The sequence below is a fragment of the Macrobrachium nipponense genome, chromosome 17 (assembly GCF_015104395.2).
Source record: "Macrobrachium nipponense isolate FS-2020 chromosome 17, ASM1510439v2, whole genome shotgun sequence".
NCBI lineage: Eukaryota > Metazoa > Arthropoda > Malacostraca > Decapoda > Palaemonidae > Macrobrachium > Macrobrachium nipponense.
Window position 1 is genome coordinate 30,379,921 of NC_087210.1, and position 19,545 is coordinate 30,399,465.

General features: G+C 37.8%; 1 protein-coding gene across 8 annotated transcripts in view; it reads right to left on the reverse strand.

Moving 5' to 3' along the window:
* Positions 1–19,545, reverse strand: part of LOC135196157 (synergin gamma-like) — a 272,072-nt gene that overhangs the window by 77,010 nt on the left and 175,517 nt on the right. For 7 of the 8 annotated variants that reach the window (XM_064222725.1, XM_064222724.1, XM_064222728.1 and 4 more), the window contains exons 5-6: positions 16,757–16,867; positions 6,154–6,654 (exon numbers count right to left, since the gene is read on the reverse strand). In XM_064222725.1, coding sequence (XP_064078795.1) covers positions 6,154–6,654; positions 16,757–16,867 — 612 coding nt within the window. The remainder of the gene's footprint in view (positions 1–6,153; positions 6,655–16,756; positions 16,868–19,545) is intronic. The other variant, XM_064222729.1, reaches the window with a different exon arrangement.

The following is a 19,545-nucleotide window of genomic DNA, read 5'->3' on the forward strand; positions in this document are numbered from 1 at the left end:
CACTCCTACGCAATCTCGCCGGCCTTCAACCCTACATATGAGGCTCAAGGCTACAAACAACCGAGAGGTAGGGCGAGAGGTTTACTTTCGCCAGCGTGGCGCAGGAAGGGCGACAAGGAGAGGCCAGTTCAGAGGAGGGCGTGGTGGTCAACCCGCCCATCAACAATGAGGCTCCCCAGGTAGGAGGGAGGCTGTTCCTCTTCCGCCACAGGTGGGGGTTCAGCAATTGGGCACAGAGGCATAGTGTCCAAAGGATGGGTTGGAGTTGGATCAAAGATCCGCCATCCAATAGATCATTCCACCCAGATACCATCAGAGGATTGACAGATTACGCGGAAGAACTCCTTCAGAACGGAGCTATTGCGAGAGTCAAGCATCAAATAAAATTTCAAGGTCGCTTATTATTCAGCGTTGCCAAAGAAAGGCTCAACAAAAAGAAGGGTAATCTTAGACTTGTCAAAGCTAAACTCTTTCATTCGTTGCGACAAGTTCAAGATGCTTACCCTCTCGCAAGTAAGGACCTTACTTCCGCGTGGAGCCGTCACATGCTCCATCGATCTTACAGACGCATACTATCATATCCCTATAGCCAGGCACTTCCGCCCATTCCTAGGTTTCAGGCTAGGAAATCAAACATTCTCATTCAAAGTGATGCCCTTCGGTCTGAATGTAGCCCCCAGGGTATTCACAAAATAGCAGAAGTGGTTGTACAGCAATTGAGAGCTCAGGGAATCATGGTAGCAGCATACCTCGACGATTGGTTTGATCTGGGCACCAACCGTCGAGGAATGTCTCAAAGCCACCAAAAGGTAGTTCACTTTCTGGAACATCTGGGGTTCCAGATAAACAAAACGAAACAATCCAGACTTTACCCCGGAGTCTCGTTTTCAGTGGCTGGGAATCCAATGGGATTTGTCTTCCCACAATCTGTCAATTCCAGTGGCCAAACGGAAGGAAATAGCAAAATCTGTCAGGCAATTTCTCAAATGCAAACAAACATCAAGGAGAAAGAAAACCAGGAGAGAATCCTAGGGTCCCTTCAGTTTGCTTCGGTAACAGTTATACCTCCTGAAAGCAAGGCTGAAAGATTTAAATCGAATTGGCGATCAGAGCAAACACCAAATCTCGAGACAAGTTGTCAGTAATCCCACAGATCCTCCGCAATCAAACTCCGTCCTTGGTCAAAAGTAAAGAACTTAGCCAAGAAGGTACCCCTTCAATATCCCCTTCCAGTGTTAACCATTCACACGGACGCCTCCCTGTCCGGGTGGGGTGGGGGGATACTCTCAGTTCAAACAGGTTCAGGGGACTTGGTCAGTTCAATTTCGCCAGCTCCACATAAACTTCTGAAGCAATGGCAGTATTTCTTACCTTGAAGAGACTGCTTCCCCCGAAGAAGTCTCATCTAAGGCTAGTTTTTGGACAGTGCAGTGTAGTTCATTGCATCAACAGAGGAGGGTCCAAGTCCAAGCATGTGAATCATGTCATGATAGCCATCTTTGCCCTAGCAAACAAACACAAATGGCATCTGTCTGCCACTCACCTGGCAGGAGTAAGAAATGTGATAGCAGACGCCCTGTCCTGGTCAGTTTCCTCTGGAATCAGAATGGTCTCTAGACGACGGGTCATTCCAGTGGATAAGCCTGAGATCCCAGGTCTCCAAGTGGATCTCTTCGCCTCACAAGCGAACCACAAGCTCCCTTGCTATGTGGCCCCCAACCTGGACCCTCTGGCTTATGCCACGGACGCCCTGTCGTTGGACTGGAATCAGTGGAGAAGAATTTATGTTTTTTCCTCCAGTGAATCTTCTCTTGAAAGTCCTAAGCAAACTAAGGTCTTTCAAAGGGATAGTAGCTCTGATTGCACCGGACTGGCCCAAGAGGCAACTGGTATCCTCTTCTTCTGGAATTGGGTCCTCCGACCTCAACGGATCCCCAATCCCAAGCTATCACAATCAGTACAAATGAGGACTGTGTTCGCTTCCTCAGGAATTCTCCAGACCCTAACTTATGGACTTCATGAAGTTTGCGGCTAATAAAGATGCTAATATTGATCCACAGAATATTCTCTTCCTAGAATCAGATAAGAGAGAGTCAACCATTAGACAATATGACTCAGCTGTTAAAAAATTAGCATCTTTCTTGAAAGAATCGAACACTACAACCATGACAGTTAATCTGGCTATATCCTTTTTCAGATCCTTGTTTGAAAAAGGTTTAGCAGCTAGCACTATTACCACTCATAAATCGGCTTTGAAGAAGATCTTTCAAGTAGGTTTTCAGATAGATCTGACTGAATCTTATTTCACGTCTATCCCTAAAGCCTGTGCTAGACTTAGACCTTCCCAAAGGCCTTCTACAGTTTCATGGTTCTTAAATGATGTCCTCAAACTAGCTTCAGATACTGACAACTCATCTTGTACATTCATAATGCTCCTGAGGAAGACATTATTCTTATTAACCGCCTAGCTTCAGGAGCTAGAATTTCAGAACTGTCGGCTTCTATCCAGGGATGCGGGTCATGTGGAATTCCTCCCATCAGGAGAAGTTTCACTTGCTCCGGATTCGTAGCTTTTTAGCCAAAATAGGATACCTCTTGCAAGGTGGGCGCCCCTTGGAAAGTTATCCCACTTCCCCAGGATCCTTCTCTCTGCCCAGTATCAACTCTTAGAGCCTTTCTATCTCGTACTTCATCAAGATCCTCAGTGCTCTCTTCATGACGAGAAAAAGGTGGTACTTTGTCAGTAAAGGTAGTAGGCAACAAATCCTTTACTTCATTAAACAAGCCAATCCTGAGTCATTTCCAAAAGCACATGATATCAGGGGAGTAGCCACCTCAATTAATTACTTTCAACATATGAACTTTGAGGATCTTAAAAAGTATACTGGATGGAAATCCCCGACAGTCTTTAAACGTCATTATCTAAAGTCCTTGGAATCTTTAAAGTTTTCAGCAGTAGCAGCGGGAAACATTGTTTCCCCTGATACTGTATAGTAGTCGTAGTATAGATCCAGGTCTCCTTTCTACCTACATCATCCAACATGCCTCACCCTATCGCCATGCTACTCGGATATCCTAGCCTTATCCGCTGAATCATTATAGTGGATTGTCCCTTATTTTTTTGGCTAGGGACATCCACACTTGTACTGATGGTGTACTTCAGTGTAACCTACCCACCCTTATGTATGCTAGGGTAGGACACAATGTGTTTGTATATTTTTGCCACACTTGTACTGATGGTGTATTCAGTGTACCTACTTATTTTTGTTTTTATGCTAGGGCTAGGACACAATGTGTTTGTATATTTTGTAAATATTTTCAAGTAAATCCCTTTTTGGTTTATATTACACTGCATCACTGTAATTTACTATAATTACTATTTTTAAGTACTTTAAGATTACTAACGTTCTGTTATTTTACTGTTTAGTATAAGTTAGTTTAAGTGCTTAGTTTGTATGCTGTAATTGATTTACTTATATTATATCCATCATTTTACACTGCTTTTCATTTGTTCCTTTTTTCCCATCTGTCTGTTTCTCTGGTACTCTTTCATAGGCCGACACGAGCTGAGCCCAGAAAAGGGATTTTGACGAAGGAAAAATCTATTTCTGGGTGATTGGCTCGTGTCGCCCTATGAAACACCCCCCTTTTATTGTTTTCCCCCCCCCTTGCAGGACAAGATGTTTTTTAGATTAAGGATGTCCGCTAGGGGCGCTGCTGTCCGTGGCGTCCTCTAGTAGTAGTAGTAGCGGCTGCATCGCCCGTTGGTATCAGCTCTCTCTTAAGGGGATTCTGATTGGAAGTTCTAATTGGTGATTGTCTCGTGGTAGTGTTCCCCACTCGCCCCTATTACCATACCGACACTTCTTTTTAAGAGTGAGCGAGTCAGTTTTACTGACATTTTCTTAATTTTGTTTTTCTCTGGTAATTTTAGATTAATTTTACCTAGAAAGAATGATATTAAGGATCCTTTCATAGGGCGACACGAGCCAATCACCCAGAAATAGATTTTTCCTTCGTCAAAACCTCCCTTTTTTAAAAATTTGCGGAAAAATACTTTTAGGCCTACCAGCCGAAAACTCTCGATTCACACGCCTTGGGGGATGCTGGGAGTTCACGGATCAAGGTGTTGTTTTGTTTACAATCGTTACACAGGCGCGCAAGCGCGAATTTCTTTCTTGCCGCACTAAAAAGTATCTGTGACACATCTCGGAAATTATTTCGTCATTTTGACATAATTTTTGTACCATTTTAAATTGGCCGTTACATGGAGTATTATATATGAAAATGTGCGCATTTTTATGTAGAATACAACAAAAAATACTCATGATTGTAGCTTTTATCAGTTATGAGATATTTTCATATAAATAACGACAAGTTCCAAAATTTCAACCTTTGGTCAACTTTGACTCTACCGAAATGGTCAAAAAACGCAATTGTAAGCTAAAACTCTTATATTTTAGTAATACTCAATCATTTACCTTCATTTTGCAACTAATTGGAAGTCTCTAGCACAATATTTCAATTTATGGTGAATTTATGAAAAAACTTTTTCCTTACGTCCGCGCGGTAACTCTTCCGAAAAAAATCATACATGCGATTGTGGTAATGTTTGCACTATTTTAAAATTAGCCGTTACATAAAGTTTTATATATGGAAATGTGCGCAATTTCATGCACAATACAACTAAAAACAACCCATGGTTATAGCTTTGATCAATTTTGAAATATTTTCATATAAAAAATAAGTAACAAATTTTCAACCTTCGGTCAACTTTGACTCTACCGAAATGGTCGAAAAATGCAATTGTAAGCTAAAACGCTTGTATTCTAGTAATATTCAATCATTTAACTTCATTTTGCAACAAATTGGAAGTCTCTAGCACAATATTTCGATTTATGGTGAATTTATGAAAAAAATAACATTTTCTTTACGTCCGCGCGGTAACTCTTCCGAAAAAATCATACGTACGATTGTGGTAATGTTTGCACCATTTTAAATTAGCCAATGTATGTGTGAGGGCAGGGCTCACTATGAGAGAGAGAGAGAGAGAGAGAGATTTTCAGTATCCTTCGTATGGTAACATCTTTTACCTTTGCAGTCAGATATGTCGAGTAATATGAGATATTTGAAAGGTTCGCACTCCTCCCTCTCTACAAAGCTTTCACAAAAGATCGGGGGTGATAATTGTTAAAAATTTCACATAATTTACAACAGAAATGCATAAATGTTGTAACTATAGCATATTATTATTATTATTATTATTATTATTATTATTATTATTATTATTATTATCTTCTTTTTTAGGTCTACCACAGTCATCATATTCAACTGGGTGGTTTTTAGTGGGGGGTTCTGGGTTGCACCCTGCCTCCTTAGGAGTCCATCAATTTTCTTACCATGTGCACTGTTTCTAGTAGCGCACTCTTCTGCATGAGTCCTGGAGCTACTTCAGCATCTAATTTTTCCAAGTTCCCTTTCAGGGTTCTTGGGATCATTCCTAGTGTCCTATGATTATGGGTACAATTTCCACTAGCATATCCCATATCCTTTTTATTTCTATTTTCAGGTCTAGATACTTATAAATTTTTTCTCTTTCTTTCTCATCTACTCTGGTGTTCCATGGTACTGCGACATCAATGAATGATACTTTTTGATTAGGTCAATAATGTCACATCCGGTCTATTGGCATGTATTATTATTATTATTATATTATTACTACTATTTATCATTTGAAAATTAGTACTTATTATTAGGTAAATCGTTTATTTATCATACAAAACAAATAAACATAGTCCATATACCATAACAATTCTCTCATCTCAGTGAGAGAGAGAGAGAGAGAGAGAGAGAGAGAGAGAGAGAGAGAGAGAGAGAGAATTATTATTCTTATTTAAGTAGTTATTAAATTTGCACATAAACTTGAAAATTTATAAATTACATAAAAAATTAAAAACTTTTGCAGGGTTTCTCATGGATTTGCAAATGTCAAGTATCTGTGAAAAAATAGCATATGACAATCAAGTTCCAATGAAAAGTTTGTGTGTGTCTGAATTCACGCAACTCAAATAGCATAAGATCGAGGAATTATTGCACATCTCTTAACAAAGGCCAAACAGAAATACTCTACAAAAGATAGTTTAAAATGCTTACCTGAACAAGTGCCACTAGTGCTAATAAAGTAGTAAACTCCTGGTCTAAAAGCTGCCCTGGCTGGGTTCGGTTGACCATCTCCCAGAGGATTCCCAAGAAAGGAGGGGGTAAACCAGTCTTCATAAGTAACATATAAGCCCGACTGGTGTCTACCCATCCATCTTTGCCTTCAACTAATGAACATGCATGCCTATAAACAGCAGGGATACTGGCTTTGTCACTTAGCCATGATGGAAGAGGAATTGATTTACCATGAGGTTTCTGACAGGGCATGGGGTTACCTCCAGTCCCAGAAGGGCCATTGGGTACAACAACTGCATGATCAGAAGACTTCACTTGTTGTGGAGGTGTGTTACCCACATGACCTGATGCTACACCCGAACTGGAAAAGGCAAGTTTAACTCCCAAACAGCTAGGGTCCACACCATGATCTCCAGCCACATTTTCTGATGCTGCACTAACAACTGGTGTATGTGAAGCTGGCTGAAGTGAAAGCCCTTCCTGAAAAGTATTATTGTTCTAGGTTACTAACAAACATGTCAAAACTTGAAATACTTTCAAAATCATCAAATACTAAAACCTATCTACAGATATATAAAGCTATCTTAAAAAATAAAGTGTCCATCACTAACCCACAAAGTACCTATACATATTTAACTATTTAATTGGCCAAACTGGAGTCCTACGAGCTTCAGTTCCTGAAAAAATTAGTAAATGGCCACAAGCCAGTAGCCTTGTTTATCAAAGGTTGGACCCACCAGCCAGAGCTAGATCCTTTTCTCATTCTTTATTTGTATGGATAGGTCCTGACAGTTCACTCCTGAAGTTCCCTAGATGCTACTAGGACCCATCCTGGATTACAGTAACCCCTCAACACTTCCCCTACCTATAACATATACTACTTGACCTTACCTTTCTCAGTGCAACAATATATATGAACTAAACCACATTAAATGGTAAAATGAATTATTTTCCATTCCATCCAGACAGTTTAGTCTTCACACAACATTCATGCACACAAGATGGGATTGCATCTGAAAAAATGTCTGCTCAGCGAGACAAACAAGCTGTGCACCGAATGCACACTGACTGGCCTGTTGAGTATGTCATATGTCAACTGGGTTATTGATGTGGAGGGGGAGGGGGAAATAAGGCATAATCATGTGTATCAGGTCTGACTTATTCTCTCAACTGTGATCACTGACTGTTTCTATGATGAGTCCTTATTTCTGTACTATGGAAGCTCTTGCTTTCACTGGTGTTCCCTATATTCTGCTAGGAGCAGGAGTCAAGTTTCTGGTACATTTGTTTGTGTGCTGACGGCATTGTACCTTGCTACCTGTTAAACATAAGTGTTTTGCCGTTGGCCACAAAGCTGATTCTCAACCACTTTGATAATGGTTGGACTGGTCACAGGCAACTGTACAGCATGTTGTCTTAATGTCAACCTGAGAAAAAATTATGCACCCTCTGCACTTGAGGGACAGGCTGCAGTTGAAAATTAAACTTTAAACTAACCAATGTTATTTTTGCTTTACAACAGGCAAATGTGCTACAATGATAAAATTAAAGAAAAAATGTTATCAGGGATCAAGTGCTATGATCTGTGTTATTTCAACATTTTACTATAGTACAATTACACAAAGTTGTTAGTGATATGCTGGCCAATTGGATTCATAACATTTCATTACTTTTTTACAGTAAGGTGGACTATAATAAAAATTTTTGTCAAAGAAAATCTTGCATAATTTTCTGTAGTATCATAAATATACTGTACCAACCAATGATAAAATTATATCTATTTTATATAATTATATTGCGCAATACTTATCAGCTTCTAATAATAATGGACACATCTTTGTAATAAGTGCAGTATAAATAACATTCACTTGCAATATGTGACTGTTATGCATCATTATGCTTAGCTTAACGACTTCCACCACATGAAGTTACATTTAGTAGCGGAGCATTGTTTTTAAAAGAAACTCTTTATTCTGTCCTATAATATTTTGTGTTGTATGAGAAAGGTACATTATACAGTACAGCACATAGCAATTAGTAGTTTGAAAAATGCAAAAAAAATCCTAAAGGCTTTAGTGTATGGCCAATTTTTCAATTTGCATGCCACTTTTCTTTATAGTTATCTGTTATACATGATTGCTAAACAAGGAAATGACACTTTACAGCACTGTAAGCTATGACATGGGAAATGATAATTTAATTGTTTATTAAAGACTTTACTTCATACAGCACACTACAAAGGTTTTGAGTTATTGTAAGGTGTAAAATGCATTATACTGCACTCAGATTCATTTTTAACTAGTACTATTGTATTTCGCTTAAATTTTCATGTAAAGTCAAAACAAGAATACACAGACCTGTACTAATGAAATATATTCAGAAGAATGAGACCATGCATGCCTTGGTTTCATTGTGAAGTTTAAACCTTAATTAGCTTTGATGTAATGAGGTGCGGTTTCTGCAAATTTTAGTAAAATATGTTTGCATACAGAGTTCAATAATGTTCACTATTGTACTATGATCCCTATATCATTTGAAGAAATGCTGAAGTTTCATCATAATATAGGATACATAAACCTTTTCACACTTTAATGGGTTCCTAAACTTCATCTGTGGCAAATAACAGGCACTGACTGCTAACGTATTTGGCAATGATTTTCTTTTACAGCTTTCTGGAAGATTACGAAGAATTGGAATTAGGACCAGGTAGTGATGGGCAAAAAGCTTTAATAAAGAGCACTAGACCTCCTCTGCCACATGTATTTATTGTTGGTTCGTATGGTGCTTTTACGTTGCATGGAACCAGTGGCTATTAAGCAACGGGACCAACGGCTTTATGTGACTTCCGAACCACGTCGAGAGTGAACTTCTATCAACAGAAATACACATCTCTCACTCCTCAGTGGAATGGCCGAGAATCGAACCCGCGGCCTCCGAGGTGGGACGCAAACACCATACCAACCACGCCACTGAGGCGCTCACTACATGCATTTACCACATCTTGTCGTCATCTTACATTCAGAGTAAACAAGAAGTAAAAAACAGGGGACATGATGGACTACAATATACAGTAAATCCTTGTTTAATTCTTAACGCTTAGATTTTGATGATAATTACAGTCACTGACCATTTTTTAACCTCTGAGATTCTAACAACTATAGTCATCATCAAAATATTTTTTTTCTAATAAATTTGCCAGAAATTATACAAAGCATCATTACAAATACATGACTCAAATTGTAATAAATTTCATGATAATGAAAAGGTAATTTATCATACTTATACTCAAATAAAAATTGGACATCTCTTTCTCATTAATAATGAATTTTTGGGATAAAATTACCAAATTTTCTACGGCTAACTTACTCATGGTATCAATGTTTTCTGTTAACAATTTCTAAACATAATCATGATAAAGATCACCTCTTTAGCCTTAATGACACCAAAGTCATTAATGGAGCACAAAGTATAAGATTACACAGAGTAATCAGAGAAAAATATTGCTAAACCTTTTCGCTCAATCAGTGAAGTGTGTGCTCTGGCAGACATATTCTAACCCTCCCCCCAAAATCTTCACAATGTTAATAGCAGTTCCCATAACACACTAAGCCCCCTGCCACAATTTTTTTCCCAAGCACTATCTCTGGTGAAGAAGAAGAAGAAGAAGAAGAAGAAGAAGAAGAAGAAGAAGAAAAGAAGAAGAAGAAGAAGAAGAAGAAGAAGAAGAAGAAGAAGAAGACTGTAAAAATAATGTGGAGGAGAGTTGCAAAAAACGGATGCTTATAATGACCATTCTTTAAGAAATTTGTAAAGTTAGGCTAACTTTCTTATTTGCTGAAATAAAATTTCCCTTCTGTGAAGAATGCTCTTTAAGCATAAAATAAACTCAGAGCATCTAATATTCTCATATCTGTCTATTAAATGAAAAATTTCCCAGATTCTTTCTTATTTTGAAATGTTTAACGTGAAAATGTGTGTTTGTCTAATGGTAGTCAGTTCAGACCTTGCCCTTTAGAAAGAAGGGGACTACCTGCCCATTAATAATTTCTTTGCCATCAACTGGAAAAGGATAAAAAGATATGTAGTATATAGTTGCAGTCGACCCCCAGTATATTCGCAGGGGATGTGTACCATAACTGGCTGCCGCCAAATAACTAAAATCTGCAAATACTTGACACCCTCTAAAAATGCATATAACAGCCTGTTTTGATAGTTCAAACACCAAATATCCCCTTTTAAAAATGCTTATACATACCCAAGTATCATTTAGTCATAAAACTATGGAAATATAGTACAGTGAATATATATCATGCACACAGTAGTGCCTCAGGATACGAAATTAATCTGTTCCGAAGCAGCCTTCGTAACCTGATTTTTTTGTATCTTGAACTAAGTTTTACATGTAAATTGCCTAATTCATTCCAAGCCCTACAAAAACACCAGTAAATTTTATAATAAAGCTAAATTGACCAATAAACAATGAAATACAACAATTTGGACCATTCAATACCTAACATAACCTTTATTGTAGTACATACCTGTAAATAAAGTGTATTAGTGTACATGGTACAAGGAATACTTTACGTACATGTACGTACATATGTAGTAAAATGTGGAACCTTACCTTTTGAGGAGAACAAATGGCAGAAAGCATGAACACTCAAATTTATGAAACACATTAAAAAATGGCAGAAAACATTAACACTAAACTTTACGAAACACATTAACAAATGGCAGAAAACATTAAACACTTCTTGATTATCTCCATCTTCGTTCTCCTTAGAAAGCATCCTCTTCTTTCCGTGAACTTCAACAACATTCTTGGGACCCATGGCTAATAATGTAAGTAATTAAGTTCACACACAACACAATGAAGTAACTTACAGTAAAACGAAAGTGAAATCACAAACATGAATTTACGTTGACAAACGAAATATATATGAACGAACGACTTTCAGTGTTTACGATAACGCTGCCGCAAAAAATGGTCAAGGAATGCCTTTACATAGTGGCGTGATGCTGACCAATAGGAGAGCAGGATCTTACGGCGGTCACTAGCATCAGGAACCAATGGGAGAGCAGGAGGATGGTGGCGAGTCTACTCAGTTGGCGGCGCGCGAGTTTTAAAATTGTTCTCGGTGGTCTGGGCGAATCTCGGACTTAACCTTTTGCAACCTGAATTATTTTCGTATACAGAAGCAAAAAAATCTTCGTCTTTGCTTTTGTAACTTGGATTTTTCGTAAGTAGGGATTTTCATATGTCAAGATTCCACTGTACTTGCATATCATGCGACTTTTGAACACCTAATTTTGGAGCTAATTTTAAGGGGGTCACATCATACATAAGATATAAAATTAGTGTATGTAATATTCACATACTAGTACTAGTATCGTTTGATAAAATACAAATACAATGCATCTTTTCCATAGATCTTTTAAAAAGTTATGCTTTACTTCACTGCATCCAATAATATTGTATGAATTTTCATATCACTATTGTTGTCTATTTATATATTTGGCGATGTGTGTATGTATGTTTGGATGCATGTATGTATGTATGTTTGGTATGGGCGGCTGGGCCGTCGGTCTGACGGGACTGAGATTTGGAACGAAGATGGTTTTCCACCCTGGGAAGGTCGAGACCTACGTTTGGGAACCCTGAAACCCCCGGGGAGCCCCGAGTCCCAAAATTTCTACTTCTCCCCCCTCCGAAGGGTGAGAAGGGATTCCGTGAAACAGAGCTGGTTCTGCCCGTGAAATGGGGCTGGCTATGCCCGTAGACTTAGTTACTTTACAAATTTCTTTATAAATATGACTTATCATTTAGAAAAGAATACTATAGGGTAAACATCAACGACATCAAAGAGGGTGGTTTTAGAATAGAAGAGGGTTGAGAGAGAAAATGAGAGAGAGTAAACAGGGTGTTAGGGAGAAGAAAGAGGAAAAAAGACAGACAGACACAGTTGGTATTACTGAGAAGAAAGAGGGTAAGAGACAGTGATTGTTGGAGAGAGAAAGAGAGAGTAAGAGAAAGGAATGAGAGAGAGAGAGAGAGAGACTGTTTACAGAAGTATCATTACTATTTGACTTGGTCTTAGTGAATGATTGTTACCTACTGTATATGTGGTACTATAAATGTTCACTTAATAGCTAGTTATTTATGATTCCCTTATGAAACCATGCAATTTATTAATAATCTGGCAGTTAAATACAACCTCTTAATTATCCAGAGCCAAGAGCCATTCAGATAAGGGCAAGTAAATAAAATCTAGGGGTGTTCAAGAGCAACTCTCTACCAGTCCTCATCTAATCTTGTCAAACTGCATAACTGTAAACAACCATTACAATAAATTAAACCGAAAACTTTATGCCTTAGGCAATACGACAAACAGTTCAGTAGGTAGGTAGATTACCTGCGTTTACCCACAGCCTACTATGCTTTTATCACAATGTATTTTTATACAACAACTTTCTCATCAGTTGTTACCATATTGTATTACTATACGTACATGATACAAAATGTATGTGAACTATTGGCCTAGGGTGGGTATTGCACAAACAGTAGCCATTTGCTTAAGTCAAATAAGCTACCATAGCTGTACTAAGATAAAGGTAATAGTAATGGGACAGATATTTTACTTACTAAATACATTTATGCTGTATCATTATCGTGTTATTTAATCATTGTAATACATGTATATAGTGTATAAAAAATATCTGCCATATGATTTTACATGGGCTAGGCTAATGTTTACACTCCCAGGATCAGCTGATTGAGCTTACTACCAAAAGAATTAGGAGAATCAATTTTTAGTTGCCAGAAGAAATGCATTATTAATGGAATATAATTATTTTTATTTTTGCATATAAATGTAAAACAAATATGCAAATGTAAACTAACTAAATTTATGCTTCAATAAAATCCCCAAAAATCTCAAAACAGCTGTTTCTCTATTCCTTTGTTTGTGTCATAGTCAATGTTGTTTATGCGAGTTGTGGTCTTGTTTGAAGGCATAGCCTAGTACAATCTACCAAAAATCAATTTCACTGTACACGGATAACCAAGTACAGTATGATCTACTGAAAATGGAATTCATTGAGTGTAGTAAAGGCTATTTTCATTATTTACTTTCATTTATTTAATAAGATTACTGAGGAAAAGAGGTTAGCATAATGTTATCTGGGCTATCAAAAAGACAACTTACATGATATACACAAGATATGCATATACAGTACTATGAAATCATGTTTAGGGACAAAATCTGAATGTGTCGCAAGGTACATGAGTACCTATACATGACATATTCATTTTATTAATTTTGCCTTATCATGGAAAATGTTTGAGTAAAACACCTTGTGTTTACATCCTTAGTACATATATAACACTTCTCAATGATGGCTGTACACATCAAATACATTTATGAACACTGCTAAGTTTAAGATACAAATGAAAACTACAGTTTTTTGAGAGGTTTAAAAAGGAGAGGCTTTTTTCTTTTGCAGGGATTGGAAAGATTAGGTTTAAGCTGAAGGTTTACTTTTATTGCTTGCGCTAGCAATGCATGGAACGGTCTGTGCAGTCAGCGAGGCAAGATGGGTTTTCACTTTTCACTTATATTTCTTCATCACTGTTTCCCTTTACTTGCTTAAGGCTAGAACAGTACTACACATTTATGCAGCAGTTTGATCTTTCTATAGTTGATTTTTTCTGTTTGGAATTACAGTAGAGCATCGATTTATGCTGCACTCGACCTACATCATACTGTGGTTACGTCTCACAATCTCTGATAAATTTATTAAAAAATTCTTCCCTCATTCAAACACAAATTCAAACTTGATGTAGAACTAGTTTGTGCACAAAGCAGATGAATAACATTGTCTCGTGGCAGAATATGGGGAAGACTGCATCAGTCACTCGCTCACTATATGGCATCCTCAATTGTGTTTCATTCGCGTCTCATTTGTGTTGCTTTTTCGGGAACTTTTTCTAATTGCATTATGGCTCCTAAGCATAAGGCACGCTCTTCTGATGGCAGTGCTACGAAGAAAAGAAAAGCCATCCCCAAGGAAGTGAAAGTTGATATAACAGTAAAATGATCTGAAAAGGCAAAACACCATCTAATATTGACCATGCACTTGGGTTTAGTCGTACGACTGTGTCGACAATCATCAAAGATAAAAACCACATACTTCAGCATGTGAAAGGATCTACTCCAATGAAATTTACTGTGATTACAAAGCAGTGTAATAGTTTCATAACTGAGATGGAACGATTGTTAGTGCTTCGGTTGAAGATCAGTATCAATGGCACACCCCAGTTAGCCTAATGCTGATTCATGCAAAGCCTTCAAGTTTGAAACTTTACAAGGAGAAGTTAAGTATATCTTAGTTTAACCAGACCACTGAGCTGGTGAACAGCTCTCCTAGGGCTGGCCTGAAGTATCAGATATTTCTACATGGCTAAGAACCAACTGGTTACCTAGCAATGGGACTACATCTTATTGTGGGATCCGAACCACAATATACGTATCGAGAAATTAATTTCTAATCACCAGGCATATATTCCTCTGATTCCACATTGGCAGAGTGGGGAATCGAAATAGTGACTACTGAAACGGTAGGCGGGCATGCAAACCACTCGTCCAATGAGGAACTTAAAAGGAGAAAAGGGAGCAAAAGTGAAGAATTTGGGGCTAGCACCTTCTGCCTCTCCAGACTCACCTGCCCCAATATCTCTAGCACCTTCCTCAACCCAGTAGCCTGGTCAAGCCTGTTTCACCTCCCTCCTTAATGCTCAGTGTACAAGCCAACCACACCACAGGAGTACGGGTAAGGCATTGTTTCTTTTTATTTTCTGTACTGTAAATGTAAGGATAATATTTACCCTTGTACTAAATGTATTTGCTCAGGAATTGTTTCCTCTTTTATCTATTTTTTTATTTTTATGGATTCACATCTTTACATCTACTTAAATTCTAGCTTACGGACAAAATCGGTTTATGTCCTTCCTGTAGGAACAGATCTCGGACGTAAACCGTAACCCAACTGTAATGATTTTCCTTTTCACCTAATAATATCACAAAAGCTTATTGTGTGCCTGTGTGTGTTTATATCTATATGTGGCATTTCATTAATGCTAACATCATGATATGTAGTCTACATAATAAAGTGGTCCCCCCGTATTCGCGGGGGATGCGTACCAGACCCCCCTGTGAATAGTTAGAACCCGCGAATGTTTGGAACCCCTATGAAAATGCTAAAAACAGCCTATTTTGTTAGTTAAAACTGAAGAAACCCCACTAAAAATTTTCATACTTGGTTTTTTTAATAGTTTTATCACAAAAAGTGCATTTTATGATGAAATTCATCAAAAAAACCAGTAATTTGTGGATATTTATCATAGAAAAATACCGCGAATGCGTGAATTTTCCGTGAATAATGCAGGGAAACGTTCCCCAGAGAAATCTGCGAATGTGTGAGTCCGCGAATCTGGAGAACGCGAATATGGGGGGTCCACTGTATGCTGTTCAAGTGAGTTTTTCTCAGCGCTGTATCATGTGCTGCCATTTTTTTCTTTTTGCTTTGCTTGACTTACTGTTCAGTATTTCTTTACAAGTTTAGCTGACTCTAAATTATCACACATATAACAGTACACAATGTATTTAAAATGCAAAATTTTCAGATTTTAGCAACACATTGAGCTGTTTATAACTTGACTTGGAGCCATCACCCAAAGCAAAGGAGTGAGCCTATGTTTGTACGATACACATACACACGATTGCTACTATCTTTTGGGATGTAAAAATAAAAAATGAGAAAGCTCAGCAAAAATACAAAAGAGAATAAAATAAAATAAAAATGAAAAAGGGAAGGAGTGTGGGTGTCATGGGCTTCAACCTAAGTGATAGTCTGTCTGTCTGTCTCTCTCTCTCTCTCTCTCTCTTTTTTGCTTTGGGGTTGATGTATTTCATTACAAGTTGTAATACAGTACTTTACAAATGTAAAAACATGAAAGAAAAAAGCTCTAGCAAGTCAAATGTCTACCTGGCCCTCTTCACCCATCAACAATGCATCCCACCCCCTCCCCCCACAAGCCAGCTCCACCCAACTTTCAAAACAACCCTTTCTCTGAGTGAGTTTCTCTACATAGACTTACTGCCCCTCCTCTTCCATGGCACCCAGTCATCTGACCAACAACCCCCCTACACCTTGAATACTTCTCCAGGCCTCCCCATACCCCAAAACCCTTTCTCAAGTCTCTTCATGAGTCTATGCAGTGTTACCAACATTCTCCTGAGGCCCCACAGCCATTACCAATAATTTGAGAGGAGTTTTTCAAATGTTTTGAAATGTCAGATAATGTTGAGTTCCAGATAATGAAGATCTAGATAATTGAGAGGTTACTGTATGAAGTCTAGCCCTTCCATACAAATATTAGTAAATCTGTTGAATTGTAAGCAGATCAACATAAAATTCACAGTAGCTGGTACATTAAGAGAAATACTAAAAGTGCAAGTATATAAAAATATTCTAAAATACAAAATAAATAAATTTAAAAAAAAAGTACAGCCTCACTTCATACCTTTGTGGATGTAAAGAGCGTTTCAATATTGTTCATTTTTGACCAGTCAACAGCTGTTCCTTGCTTAGCTAAGGAAGATTCTGCTACCTTAGATCCTTCACTTACTGGCGCCTAAAAAGGAAGAAAAAATTTTAAGCCTAGGCTTCAAATAATTTCTAGTACATAAACAGTAATTTGTTATATGTTAACATTTGTTTTTCAGTTAACAACATGAAAAACTAGTAGCAATATTAGTCATTTTTGACGTACTGATTTTTGACCAGAGCCCACCAGACATACCCAATTTCAAGAGGACTTCCACCTAGTCAAATAAGACAAAAGGGTTCAAAAGTTCTATCTCACAGCAGAACTGTTTTTGGGATGCTCCAAGATTTTTAAACTCACATATATTTTACAATATCATTTCATTAATTGACTTTTGATAATCAATTTACATCTATGAGTATTTTTTTTAATTCTAAAATTGAAGCACAAATATGTACTTTTGTATTCAAGAAAATTTCCTTTCTATGTCTCTAGATATATGACCGGAGGGTTGCCAGCTATTTTAAGGCAGAATTACTTTATTCATTTTTTAACTAGACTCTTTAGAGTCCAATTTTCAACATTTACACCATTTTGGTTTAAGTTCACAGTTTAAGTTCAGTACCTTTGTTTCACTTCTGGATACTTGAATTGTATGTTCATCAGTTAAATTAGTTGTAAGTACTATGAGTTTTTCCCTTATAGTATTTTTCTTCATGTTCTCTTACATAGCTTACATGTTTTTTTATGTCAGCATATTCTTTGAACCTTAAATTCAGCAGATATAAGTTTTGAGAACTGATAGGTTGATCATTTTCATATCTAGTAAGTACTCTGATGTGCATTACCTGTACTATCATACCACAAACCTGGCATTTAAGCATTCCTGGTAAACACTGCAAAAGTTTTATGGTACATTTACAGTAAGACCCTCAACTTACTTGTAGTACATGAAAGGACGAGGTATGCTGGCAAGGGCTGACATGTGAAATTTATAACAAATGGTCAAAGAAACAATGAGTTTTGCATGACTAACGTAGTAGTCAATATGTACCAAGAGACTGACTTCTAAGGAAAGAAGTTCACCTTGAGTACTGGCATTCATGTTCACCTTCAGTCTCTACCTTGTGTAAGCAATCAGCCGTAAAGATTCAGTAGGTGCAAAAAAATCCAGGATGAGTAGATTAAAGTTATCTTTTCATTAAATTCCATAATCTAGGATGATTAAAGTTATCTTTTAATTAACTTCCATAACTATACAAAGTAGAGGCACCAGTAGAACCTTAAATTCCCTCAGTGCAAACTGTTGCAACACCATGAGGATCTAAAACATGACAATTTTATGAGCTTTCACCTTACAAGACGGCAGGATGTCCTCTTGTATTAGAGAGTGACCTTTGAAATTAAGTCTCTCAAAAAGTAAGCTAGAGCATTCTCTGACATTGGACAAGAAGGGTCCCTAACCGAACACTAGAGATGGCTAAAAGGCCCTCTAATCTTTCCGGTCCTCTGTAAGTAATATCGTAGAGCTCTCACTGGACAATGGTCAGTGTTCTTGAGTTTTGATATTCAGTGAACATGAGTTATTCACTTTGGTACACATGTACCTTAGTCTGTGCGTGCCAGCTGCCAAAATCTCCTCTTGCTTACACTAGTACTCTAGTTGCCATACGCCACTAACAAAACTGTTATTAAGCACTTGATATCGTGTTCCCCTTTGGAGACCTTTCATCTCAAGTGTTTAATGAGTGTAAGTCCTAAGTGTTCTATAATAGGGTAGTATTCACTCTGGGAAAGTCTGTAGTTCCCTGTTGCAATCACGATATCCTTCACAATTCCGTGCAGTCACCTTTGGCAACCCCCATCTCATCCAGCTCAACTATCCAGCCAAAGCTTTTGAATAAACAGCCCACCATTTTGAATTTCAATTTTTTTTCCACTGAACATGTCTTTCCCTAGTTTTGCATGAATTATGGTAGTAAAGCTTTTTGCAGTAATGTTAAACTTTGGTTAACTGTTCTATCATGTTAAGAGTAATGTTGAAGTTCTCTATTATGCTTTCCCAGTTAACCGCGCTGCTTTTAAGTCTGTGTATTTGAGATGTTGATTATTAATTCTCAGCCAGAATTCTAGCTCTTTCGTGTCATCTGCCCGACTTAGCTGTCATCTTAATGTAGTGACCTTGACCTTTCATTAAGGGATTTTCCCCTGCCCCCTTAAGAATTCATTCTCACATTCACTAACTGCTGTCGGTCATTAACTTTCTGAGGATGCTCTGAGACTTTAGCGATTGTAGACTTAGTTACAATTTAATTTGGGAATTAGCAGCAGTTAGGATTTACTATGGGAATTAGTAGCACTCTATGTAATATTCTTTTGTGATATACTTGTGGAAATACAGTGGTACCTCGACATACGAAAGTCCCAGCTTAAGAAAAATTCAAGTTACGAAAGCAAATACGAAGATTTTTTTGGCTCTACTTACGAAAATAGTTCAGGTTACGAAAGGTTGTTGCTGTAAAGTCCCGAGATTCGCCCAGACCACCGATAACAATTTTAAAACTCGCGCGCCGCCAACTGGGTAGACTCGCCACCATCCTCCCACTCTCCCATTGGTTCTTGATGCTAGTCACCGCCATAAGATCCTGCTCTCCTATTGGTCAGTATCTCTCCCATCATGCATCAACATAAAGGCGTTCTTCGGTCCCTCCGTAGCAGCATCGTTATCGTACGGACACGGAATTCGTTCATTCTATACGATTTCG